General features: G+C 31.0%; 1 protein-coding gene across 1 annotated transcript; it reads left to right on the forward strand.

The window, feature by feature from the left end:
- Positions 1-285: 285 nt before the first annotated feature.
- Positions 286-12411, forward strand: LOC134708268 (uncharacterized). Its single transcript, XM_063568686.1, has 7 exons — positions 286-338; positions 2323-2479; positions 4346-4528; positions 5219-5532; positions 6145-6292; positions 8034-8097; positions 8587-12411. The coding sequence occupies exons 1-7, from the start codon at positions 309-311 to the stop codon at positions 10142-10144; spliced, it is 2454 nt and encodes an 817-aa protein (XP_063424756.1). The 5' UTR covers positions 286-308; the 3' UTR covers positions 10145-12411.
- Positions 12412-12900: the final 489 nt, after the last annotated feature.

Consider the following 12900-nt stretch of genomic DNA (forward strand, 5'->3'; position numbering starts at 1 on the left):
ATATTCCCAAATTAATCTATTTATGTGAATTATTCAAAATTAGAAAGTACTAGAAAGGATTTGTATAACTTTAGTACAAATCCTTGAAATTAGAAACAGTAATTTGTATATTTAAATACAAATCTTTGTTAGCACTTTATTGTTTAATATAAAACTTTTAATCTGATTTATGTATATTTTCATGTCAATAGTATCTGAATGTGATACTCGATTACTCAAACAAAGACCGATAACTCAGGAATATTATTCGCATTAGAAATTAGAAATCTTTCACTTATTCTCACAATGTAAACAACCATGACCTGAAAATGGAAGAGATAGGGGAAACTATTTTTGAGGTTTGATAATTTTATCGACAGTGAACAGCTGATAGATAAACATTAACAGTAAACATAATCCCTGCTGATGTAATGTTTTTTAAACATAAAAAAATATACATTTTGGTCATTCTAAAAAGTTGTCACGTCTAAGTGTGTCATGTGAGAATTAATCGTTCTAAAAAAAAAAACGCAAATGTGTGACAGCTAGCACATGTACAGAGCTCTATATGCCTGAGTAGTTGATCATAATTAAGACAGCTTTCAAACTCTCCATAACATCAGATGATGGAGTCTTACATTTATCAGTACTATACCCCACATTTTTTACTATTAAAAATCCCATTGCCTTCTATAGATATAGGAAGATGTGGTGTGAGTGCCAATGAGACAATATAATGACTATATATATATGTGAAAATGATATGATATAAAATTATACAATATAGCTTTCTAGACACGACACTCATATTTTCATGACGTCCATAGGCATAGGATGCATATTGCCACAGCGTCCTTGGGACGTATGGTCCATACCTTGTAAAGACATATACATGTATATATATGTATTGTCAATACTTTATTATAAGTATTTATTCCATTGAGGTAATAAAATATAATATATGATACTAAACACTACCATTGACTACTTTTTGTATGTTTGTATCTTCTTGAACAAAAACATTAATAATGCTTTGTCAAAAAATCGTAAAGTTTGTTCTATTGTTTCTGTTTGTTTTATAAAGCAAGATAATAAACATGATAAACATCCGTTTAGAAAATAATATAAATATTTTACTACACATTTGAAACAGAATGATATATGATTAATATGTTTATTTCAGGGAGATATATCCGTTTCTGCCAAAAATGCATCCTATTGCGCCACAAGTTTTTTCTCCAATGCGCCACCTGTTTTAAAATTAAATGGTATCATTTCCGCCAAAAATAAAACATATGATTGCGCCAATGTGAAGAAAAATGACTTCCCTCCACCTTTATTCGGACTTGGAACTGGCAGTTTATATGTCAAATGTTTCCTTTTCTGCAACTGAATCAAACATACTTTCTTCTTACTGCTACTGCATGGGTACTTCCTAATTTGAAGTGTATACATGTATTAGCTTGTAACTTCACTTAAAAAGTCTTTATTGTCCAAAAAGACAAATATTGAAGGATGGATGAAATGCATAAAACAGAAACAGTTCATAATAAACCCCGTGGAATGCTTCTGCTCCATTCCTAGTACGTCTTGCGGTAGATAGAGTTTCAGTCCATACAGATGGTGGGAGCAAAGCACTGTGTCATCAACGTTTGTGGCTAAAACATAGTCAGCTCAAATTATATGCACATTTGGAAAACAAAATTTGGTACAAATGATACCTCTGAAAAACAGTAATTGGCACAAAGGACTGCTGCCATATTTCAAGTGTTTTACAAACATGAAAAATAATACAAATACAACATACACAAATGTACTATATTTACCACTTATAATAACCATCTACAAATGTATATGTACCATATACGCATATCTACATGTGTTCATGTACAAATGTTTATATAAATATGTAATGAATAAATTTATTTCTGTGGATGATCCATCTTGTTGTGTCTATTCTAGACTATTTTATTGCATCCTGCACAGATTAATGAATTTTAGCAAGTCAACATGGCACCTCAATTCTTATTAATATTGCAATTTGTGAGTTGTAGATTTTACACTAAATAAAAGTCAACGAAAAACAAATTCCTTAGTTTAAACTGTGCTATTAAGTATTTTATATATGATATATATTAAAGAGTAAACTTACCTTGTACAGTGTACTACCTGTCAATGCAAGACCTGTTTATCCTCTGCAAGGGACAAAGTTACCATAGGCCAGTACAGTGATGTCTTTTTTCCACTGCAAGAAACAAAGTCTTACTCAAAGGTGGCTTTTCTGTTCTAAGACAGTAGGTTGGCTAATTTTAAAGTTGTATCTAAGTATTGGCTTTATTGTAGGATTCATTATACAAATTGTCTGGAAACAAAAACAAAGGATTGTTTGGCAAGAATAACCCTTGGAAGTTAAGGTATTTTATACTGAAGAAATGTGGAAATCAACCTGTGTTGGAATGTTACAGCAAAAAGCCAAAAAACAGAACTACAGCACCAAAAGGTAATGTACAATATAATGCAATAAAAAACACAAAACAAACTATGGTACTGAAAGTAATGCTCTGCAAAAAAAACCAACAGGGCTAGCTACAGTACTGAAATGTATAGCTGCGGAACAGTAGCTCTTAGGTCTAATTATGTTATTTTTTGACTATTTGCGGACGATAGGTACGTCATATCCTAGAAAAATATCTAACGAAACGAACTAGATATATTGGCAAGCTTTGCAAACATAATAAAGAATGTTTTTTGGGGAAATAAGTGCGACCTGAACCTGGGTCGCAATTCCAAACGTTTTGAAATAGGAAAAATCCGTAGCTCTATGGTCCGCAAATAGTCAAAAAATAACATAAGGACCTAAGAGCTACGGTTCCGCAGCTATGAAATGTAATGTTCAATATTATTATTACTATAAAGAACAGAACTACAGTACTAAAATGTAATGTAAATTATTGCTATTTTTAAAACTTTTGCTTTGATCTCTTGTGAAATTTTTTCATATCAAGCTACTTGAGTTTAACACCCTCTTGTTTTAAAAACTATCAATAATCTTTATATATTTATATATAGTAGAACAATGCAGAAATATATTGTACATTCTAACATGACGTCCTTCAAACGCTTTGAGTACACACCTGTGGTAAAATATGAATATATTTGTTGGGCTGTTGCGATTGTACTCCCACGTCATATGATTGTTTATGAATGAAGTACACGACGTCATAATATGATGACGTAATAATTTAATAATTTTACAGGAAAATACACGCCTATGATACCGAAAATCATCACAACAAGGAAACGTAAACAAACGATGCTAAAATGTGGTATAAGCCCTTTTTTATATACATAGAAGATATATATGTAAATTATCATTAAAATTCATTCAAATCTATCTAAATATGTTATTGTAAATAGTTTGAGCATGTCACTAATTCTGTTTGCTCCCGGTTCTTTACCGCCAATCTAAAAGTGCGTTAATTTATGGGAACGGCAAATGTTGTCTCCACCTAGAGCGCTTCGATCCAAAAGAATTGCCGTATTTGTCTTATTAGAATCGAAATAATTCATGGGGGCTTGAATATATCTAGATTTTACCACGGGTTGTCCCTTTATGCCGATATTTTACCCCTCGCTATCGCTCAGGGTAAAATATGTGTCATAAAGGGCCAACCCGTGGTATAATCACGATATATTCAAGCCCCCATGAATTATTTCTTAAGTATAACTTATTAACAGTCTTAGGCCCAGAGGATAGAGTTTCAGTACATGTACAACCAAAAAGTAATTTACAATTGAATATAACGGCAAAAAAAATAAAAAAATAAACTTCATGTATTGCAAAAGGTAATGTACAATGTAAAAAAAAACCAACAGAAACACAATACTGAAAGGCGATGTACAAAATGATTGTTAAAAAAATCAGAACTTCAGTCATCAAACATAATTTTATAACAAAATGCAATTGACAAAATAAGAAATTAACCCAAATGTTTATATGCCACAGCCAAAAAAGGAGGAATAATATGTATATACATGTATGTGCATAATAAATTCTGACTTTTTTATCTTCTTGTTTTGTTTTCTGTCAGTTATTCAGATGAATTGTGTGGTTTTCAAATGTCAACAATTTGTTCATGTTCAGTTAAGAAAGCTGCATATATAATATGTGAAGGACTGAAGGGAAAAAAAGAAAAGAAAAAAGATTTTAGAATGATACAGCTTATTAAGTCTCTGATTTTCTGTGAAGCTTATAATCTTGAGTATCATTATAATTAGAAATGGTCACTTTTTTGTGGCAAATAATTGTGTTTTGTAGAAAATATTCAGTAACTTTTTACCAAATCTTCTATTGTCATGATTGTAGAGAAAATCCCATTACTGCCTGGGTTCCATTTAGAGAAAGTAACAAATACAAAAAACAGAGCTTATGTGTTCGAACTTACCAGCCAGGATAAATATTTGTGTTTATCAGCGGATGAGCAAAAAAATATGGACGTCTTCGTATTCTTGTTGATGTCTCAGCTTAAACTAAAAGAACTGATTAAAGGTTTGGAAGTTGTAGAGACATTTTCTATGTAGTTACAATTTATTTTATTTATGGCATACTAATTCTTGTGAATTTAAAAAAATACTGCTTGACAAAAAAGATTTGCACACTGAATAATACAAGAAAAAATTGATGGAGTTTTTGTCCTGATACCATAACATATATCAAATTAATAAAATTAATATGTTCATTGATTGTCGCTTACTCAACTTTCAACAACATTTGAAGTTTTACTCTTTTCACTAGAAATGTTAAAGATAACAAATTTTATTAGTAGTTGTAAATTGAAATACTGTGAATTCATTAATATTTGTTGGATACTAATTTTCGTGGATTTCGTGGGTACAGATATTCAACGAATTACAAATTTTCTAAAGGAATATGTGCAGACATTGCCAAAAACAACAAAATCAAATATCGACGAATATGCAAATTTTCCTCAAACCATGAAAATTGGTACCCACGAAAATAAATGAATCCACAGTATACATCTATATTAAAACACAGGAATGAAATATCTCTCAGACAATTTTTGTCGTTGAAAGAATTTTTATTGAATCATAAATTTTATGCAGTATGCTACATGTATACAAATTCAGTGTTAAAATGACACAATACACTTAAAATTGATAACATGCTCATGATCAGTTGGTCATTTTCAATTAATAATCCTAACAAGTTTGATTTCAGATGATTTTATCATTGTGAAGCCAGAAAACTCAGATGTCAACAGGAGAATAGGAGCAAAGGGAACTAACTGTATTTTACATATCTCACCATGGGGAGTAACTCTTGCTTTGCAAGCAACAAGGACAGTGTTGGCACAATGGCCATTAAAAAGCATCAGGTATTTTGAAGGGGGTAAAAATCAATTTATGCTGGAAGCAGGACGTGTGGCCCCAATGGGGGATGGGACATATATATTTCACACAGAAGATGGAAAAGAAAACTATGCTTATGACTTACTTGACCAGAGGATTGTAGATGCCTTGACCAAAATGCAGGTCAGTAGGTTTAAGCTTTATTATATTCTCAAACAAAAATATTACCTTATTAATTTATAATTCATGATTTTACATCTTATTTATACTTATGACATTTGAAAAAGTGCAGATAGACCAAGGAGTGTTAAAATGATGCACCAATAAGAAGATGTGGTATGAGTGTCAATGAGACAACTCTCCATCCAAATCACAATTTGTACAAGTAAACCATTATAGGTAAAGTACGGTCTTCAACAAAGAAAACAGCAAGCTATAAAGGGCCTCAAAAATTACTAATGTTAAACCATTCGGACTGGAAAACCAACAATCTAAACATGCCATGCACTAACACAAGTTTGTTTTATTGTGTGATTTATTTAAAAGCTTTGCCAAGTTATTAAGAATGGTGGTCTGAGGGTCTGTATACAATCACTATTGTCATTTCATTTGGATTTTCAGAGTTACAGAATATTTTATTGAAAATAAAAGAACAATACCTCATATGTTCAATATAACTAAAGTAGTTTCACTACACAAGTTTGATATCAATATTCTGTATGAACTTTATACTCACTAATTTGTGAACATACACTTTTTTTAACAATTTGAGCTTTTTTTCTCTTTTTAATGTAGCCTGGTAGAAGGGGGACAACAGAAGAGATGGAAGATTATGTATTAGAATCGAACAATTTGACCTTACTGACCTCAGTAATACCTTGTATGATTAATCATCCTGATCATATAAATATCATGAGGGACAACTGGAATATTGATATTAATGGTAAGTTATGTTAAGGATGATCAAGGATGTACTAAGGTGAAATTATATAAATTAAGAATTTAAAATTGAAACTATAAGCAGATAGAAGGCGGTACATTGACTTATAATGGTTAACTTTTATAAATTGTTATTTGGATAAAGAGTTGTCTCATTGGCACTCACACCACATCTTCCCATATCTAGAGCATTGGTTAAGGATCAAAATAAGCTAAAAGTATTGATAGGTCATGGAGCTCCTTTTCAAGATATTTGATATTTAAAATATGGCGGGAAAAGATTGACTTGAACTTTTACCTTATATTTGCATTGGTATTATTTGTGTCTCAAATCAAAAGAATGAAAATTAAGAGTTTCCAAAATTTTGGTAAATGACCTTTTATGAGCTATTTCAATAAGTCTTATGTGAAAAAATAAATGGGTGTTATGGGGAAAATATTTTACCTTGTATTGTATGGAAAACACCAAGAAGTCTGAACATTTGACACAAATTCCAAAACCAGTACAAAAATACTACATTCTTAAAGGATTATAACAAGAGAACAATGAAAGCATAGCAACACTTTCAAATTCTACCACCGTATCAAGTATTGTTAACCTATAAAGCCTATTAGACACAATTGTTTTTTTGTTTACTTTAAGAAGAACAGACGATGACAGCGTAAAAAGACTGTCTGCCATCCTCACATGTTTACTTTTTTACATTCGTTAAATAAGTAGATAAAACCAGAGAACATTGAAAATCGATTAACTGGGTCTTCTACACGCTTTCTTTTAATCTTATTCACAGTTACTTTGAAACACAAAGACAACAAAATTAAGTTTCATACGATGACGGAGTGAACACGAAAAGAATCAGAAAAAATAATTTTTCAAAAATAAAAAACGGCAAAAAATGTATTTGAGTTGGCGGGGTATTTTTGGGGTTGGTCGCGTTTGGGCAAACATACAATCTTTTTATTTTGGCCTGATACAATAATTTTCCACTCAAGACTGTTAAAATTTCAAGTTTAAAACTTGAGGCTTTCTGAGTGTTTTAGATATTTAAAATTTCATTGTTGAGAGTGGATAAATATTGTTTTGCACTAGATAAGCCAGTGAAATTTGATTCTCTAATAATCTGCAAAAACATGTGTTCATCTATGTGACATCATCGGGCATGATCACTTTTTTCTTGTTGTATCAAAAGGAAATTCAGAGGAACCAAGAAAATTCAAAGTCTTAGCCATAATCTACCAATGAGGAAGTGAGATCAAACGAACCACAGGTTGATTAAATAAATTAATCTTTACATAGATACTTGAGTGTGTGTTTTTGAGAAAAAATCTGTAAACAAGTCTTTCAGAGAAATGCAATCGAACATTAAAATTCATGGTTCACCTTTATACACACAATATATACACAAAATTATTACCCAGCAAATGATAAAACCATATATAGTTATTCTAAAAAACTAAAGGGCTCAAAAGTAACATATTATTGGGAAAGGTACAATTTTGGAATAAACATTACAATTTTGGTATTCAGTATAACAAAATCTACTAAAATTTAAGTCGTATATTCCATATTCATAAGTGCATTCTAGAAAATGCAAATTCAAGATGAAAATTGATAAAAAAAAATCATGCAGATCTTAGATTAGTGTTAAGATAAAAATGATAAAATATCTTTCACTGTTATTTACCTCTGAATTTTGAAAATCATGTGGAAATTTTACCAAATGTTATACAAATATTATTTTCAGGAAACACAATAAGAACAAGACCTACAGTTCATGTCAGACAGACAAGTAATGCAAGTGAAACAGGGTAAGATTTGACAAGATCAAAAGTGGCACATATTTTTACTGATAATTTGTCAATAGTTATACAATATGGATTGAGTGTGGTAATATGCTATAAATACATTTACCAAAAGTATCTGATTCCATGCCATGCTGTGGCAGAGAGCTATATGTGTAGACCAGGAAATGTGAGTTTATGTCCTAGGATGAGGTTGTAATTGGACAATAATTCACATAGATTATAAATCAAGGTTGATGTAAGACAGGATCAATACAAACAACTTTTAAGATATCACTCAACTTATGAGATCTATACAAAACTGAAAAACATCTAACAAAAACATAGACTGGCGTGCAGAGTATTTGCACTTCCTTAACAAACATTGAACGCTAATAATCTTACCTCAGACAACACAATTAAAACTGGTCCAATCTTGAATATTTGATCAAACCTTCTGTTTAAATGAATAAGATAAATAAAAGAAAATATTTACATATGTTTTAATATTTTTAGGTCTGATATTGGTACACCTGGAACACCTGGTCCACCTTTACCAAGTAGGAGACCAGAAACACCATCAAGTAGATATCTGGCAAGTAGTTCTCCTGGCCGACAACAATCATCAAAAGTTCCATCAGTGGTCAACTCAGGTTTTCAAAAGAGTAATTCTTCATCATCATTAATAAGTAGACCACCACTTCCACCGCCCACAGCAGGAGCCATGTCTAATTCTCAGCGTACTCGTCCAGTGCCAGCGCCATTAAATAGAAGTAGTACCGCTGATGGTAATTATTTGAGAATGAACTCTTTGTCTGCAGTAAAAACAATAGCCCAGAATTCAGTGCCACCGTTTTCACCTACGGGTGAGTGGAGCCCCCCTCCATCTTTTCAGGAAGCTACAAGTTATAGTTTAATGAGTCCTGGACATGTAGGCAGAGATGGTTACTTAAATCCAAGAACTAGCGTTATTGAACTTCAGGAAATAGCACTAGAGAAATTTAATCAAAATGTGCCTGAGACTTATCTTTCTCCAACTGCTGAGTATGAAACAACATTTGATACAAGCAGTTTGCCACGGGAAAGAGGGTCAAAATCTAAGCCATCAAATAGCCATGATAATCATTATAGATTACGCTCCTTGAGCTGTGAAGACATTAAAAAGGGTCAAATGAGACAAAGGGCAAGAACTGCCAACTCACGACAGGATGCTAAAAATAATTCACGAGAAACTACAACAGCAGAACCTTTTCCTCGTATTCAGGAATTTAAGGGAAGCATGGAATTATTGCTACAAGATGAACGAGGATATTATAATATTGATGGACTTAAGGGTACTATTGATTCTAGTCATGCGCCTTCAGTTGCTGAAGTACTTCAAAAGTTTGATGAAACTGCCAAACCTCCTTTAACAAGAGCCATCTCTAATCCTAATTTCTTACAGTTACTAAATAAAGACAAGTTAAATGATATACGAGTGGAAAAAGCCAGATCAATCCATGGTTCTAATCCAAACCTTAAAAAGAGTAAGTCTTTACTCAACTTATTCAAACGTTCTAATAAGGAAAAGTCTTCAAGTACTAAAGAAGAAGGCTTTTCCTCAAACAAAGCTAAAAGTCTTCCAAATAGTCCATGTAACTCATTACAACGTCAGTATTCTCATCCAAATATATCTATTAATGTGAAAGGTATTCATGTAACAGGAAGAACTAGATCTTTTAGGAAACCTAGGCAATATGAAAAATCTCCACAAATACAAAGAAAAGAGGGGAAATCCCCACAAATTCAGAGAAAAGATGGGAAATCCCCATTGCCAACAAGGAAAGATGGAAAATCTCCCAAATTTAAACGCAAGGAAGATAAATCCCCACAGTTACAGTATCGACATGAGAGAGCAGCGTCAGATCCACAGGTCCTAGAACAACACTCTCCACAACCTACGCGTCGCACAAGACATGATGTCACTCCTTCTGTTTCCTCCTCAGATAACGAATTTGCCAATGGCCGACCAGTTTGTCCGAGTCGGCAGGCTTCATCTAGCTCTTTAGGAAATAAAGTACATACTGTTTGTTAGATAGTTCTCACAATAGTTAAAAAAAACAAGTTATATTTTATCACTTTTTATCCTGTGAAAATTTACTCTTTTTACTGCTTTATTTACAAAAAAAACCAACATCATGCCATATATGCACTTTTTTTAAATCATATGTAATGTTTACTAAAAGTAAGGGTGTTAGCCATGAAATGTTTTTTCACTAGTTGATATTTTAAATGAATCTCCATCATTTTTGTCCATTGAAATGTTGTGTTAGGTGCCACTCTTATTTTAATGTTTTGATTTGACTCTTAGAAAAACTTTGCAGTCAGAAAATAGTTGCATAATTTATAAAATTTTGCTAGTTGACATTTTATTGAGAGATTAACATGAAGTACAGGGTTTGAAATATGTCATTTGTGACTTAAAAATGTAGCATTTCTATAATAGGTTTTGTTTAAAGAAAACACTTGTTGTTATATGCAATAAATTAGCCATTAGGACATTTTCACATTCCAAAGTGCAATCTAAAATAGGGCATATAGAATGCTTTTGGTTTATTGCTAGTCAAAGTACATGTGTACTTATTTTTGTTTCATATTGTGTACAATTTAATTATGATGAACAAATTTTAGATCAAAATAATAAATCTATGTGTATGATTTTAGATAAAGAAGGTTTTGAAAGATTTGTAAATATTTTCATGATTTTAGTATCCCGGACAATATCTCATTCTCACTCTAATTCAGAGATTATTTGTTTTCCTTATTTACTGCTGTCAGTTGAAGATGAGAGTTTTTTGAGTGGTGAAACATTAAAAGATGACACACATATTCAACTTACAACCTTCTTATTATAGATTAATGTTGAAAACTTTAAATGAATAATACTCCATGTATTTTTTTCTAATCTAATTTAAAAATCTTCCTTACTGTTTTTTCTCCATTAGTGTTAATTCATTCCATTTTTTTTCAAATTAAAATATGTTAACTTATCATTTTCATATCTGTCAAGCAATTATTCTTTGTTCAGGCAAAATTTTTCCAGCACAAATTTTCTAAAGATAATGGGCATTTCTTGGAAGCAAGATAAATTTTGAAACATGTGAATTATCAATATTGTGAAGAATGTTGCCAAAAATTATGAATTTATTTATTTTCATAATAGAATTTTTATCTTTTATATATATATAAAAAGTCTAGAGAATTGTTTTCATTTAGTGCAAAATACAAAAGAAATATAAATAAACAAATTCATGGATCTTTATCATGGTGCTTTGGTAGGGCTTCCAGAAATTAGAAAATGCTTCTCACTTTGATGGGCGCAATTGTTTTGCATGGTCGCTATTTTTTTAACATGATAAAAGCTAATTTGAACAAATGTAGTTGTGCATTAAAAACAAGATTTGCAGAAAAGCATCATGAATGAGTCGACTCGCATCAAATTCTTGTTATGTTGAAGGCATTTTGTCATTTTAAGACATTTTTATCCCTCTTTAAAAATGCGCTGCTTATTAAAACCTTGTTAAGATGTTGTTGGGTATAGAACTGTGATCTTTATATATATTATAATAGTTTTACTAATTTGTTGTAGAATTTTTATTGAACATTTTATTTGTTCGACTTTTTAGAATTTAATTGTGTAGATATGTTAAACATTGTTGTATTGTATAAATCTTTAGTGTGTACAGTTGTTATAAACTAAGTCTAACTTAAAATGTTATTTAGAGGTCATCCTAATTATCAAGCATTTCATTGGCTTGACCATCATAGGGAAAGATCTACATTTGTAGTGAGGGTAGGTGTAATTTCCATATTTGTCAAAAAAGTAAATAATTTTATGCCAAAAACTGATATATTGCCCATCTATGGAGAGCATATTCTCTCTACACCCCTTTATAAAACAGCATCTGCATAAAGGGATAGCCTTCATTATTGCTATTTAACAAAAAAATAATTTGATCTTCACGAATGATAATTTCCTTCCTTAGCACAGTAGAGTGATATGAAAAATTATTACTTGAAGCTAAGGGCTCACATGCCACATTAAAGTCGTATAATCAAAATAGCAATAAACAGATTATCATTGGTCATCTCAAGCGAGAAAATCAATCTCATTGAGATGACCAACAGTAATCTATTTTTAACAACATAATGGTAATATTTATCGAAGATGATTGAAGTGGACAGATAAGCATGTACAAGCTTATGAACTTGTTTGAAAATGTGGATGGCTTCTATTGTATTTGTAAAAACGAAAAAATAGTTATTATGAAATAATAAAAGTTGTGTATTCTGTTCATGTTGAATCATGAATTTTTACAAGGGAAGAATGATTCATGAACAGCATCTCTTAAGTAAATAATCAAGTAGTTGATTCTTTAACTTGTGCAATAATATATATAAGATAGATTTGTAAGCTTTTCAGTTAGGATATAAATGTTTCATGTATTACATGAAAAATGGAGCATCAAATTAAGATAGTTGTAAATTTTACATGGTAAAATGTATGAAATTAGTAAAAATTTACAGTTAAGTACTAAGACATTTTTTAAATCTTGTCTTATTTTAATAATCTTGTGTTTTTGATCGTTTGCCTTATTGGTATTTTAGCAACACAAACCTTGTTGTATTATCAATATACAACAAAGTTCTTATTAATAATGACTTGAAAAGAGGCATCAACATGATCAGTAAGACAAAAATTTTTGACATTATTTTTGATGTGTTTCATAAAAATTTTATCATCAATTTTAATTTGTTCTGGCATTAAGAAGGTATGGTTAATGTTCTATT

This window comes from Mytilus trossulus, chromosome 2, assembly GCF_036588685.1.
Source record: "Mytilus trossulus isolate FHL-02 chromosome 2, PNRI_Mtr1.1.1.hap1, whole genome shotgun sequence".
NCBI classification, from domain to species: Eukaryota; Metazoa; Mollusca; class Bivalvia; order Mytilida; family Mytilidae; genus Mytilus; species Mytilus trossulus.

What these genes read in the sequence shown, in the direction of transcription:
- LOC134708268 (XM_063568686.1), top strand. Translation starts at nt 309, where the DNA reads ATGGAAGAGATAGGGGAAACTATTTTTGAG. An exon ending in TAGGGGAAACTATTTTTGAG is followed by an intron (nt 339 to 2,322) that starts GTTTGATAATTT and finishes GCTTTATTGTAG; the next exon opens with GATTCATTATACAAATTGTC. An exon ending in CTGGAATATTGATATTAATG is followed by an intron (nt 6,293 to 8,033) that starts GTAAGTTATGTT and finishes TATTATTTTCAG; the next exon opens with GAAACACAATAAGAACAAGA.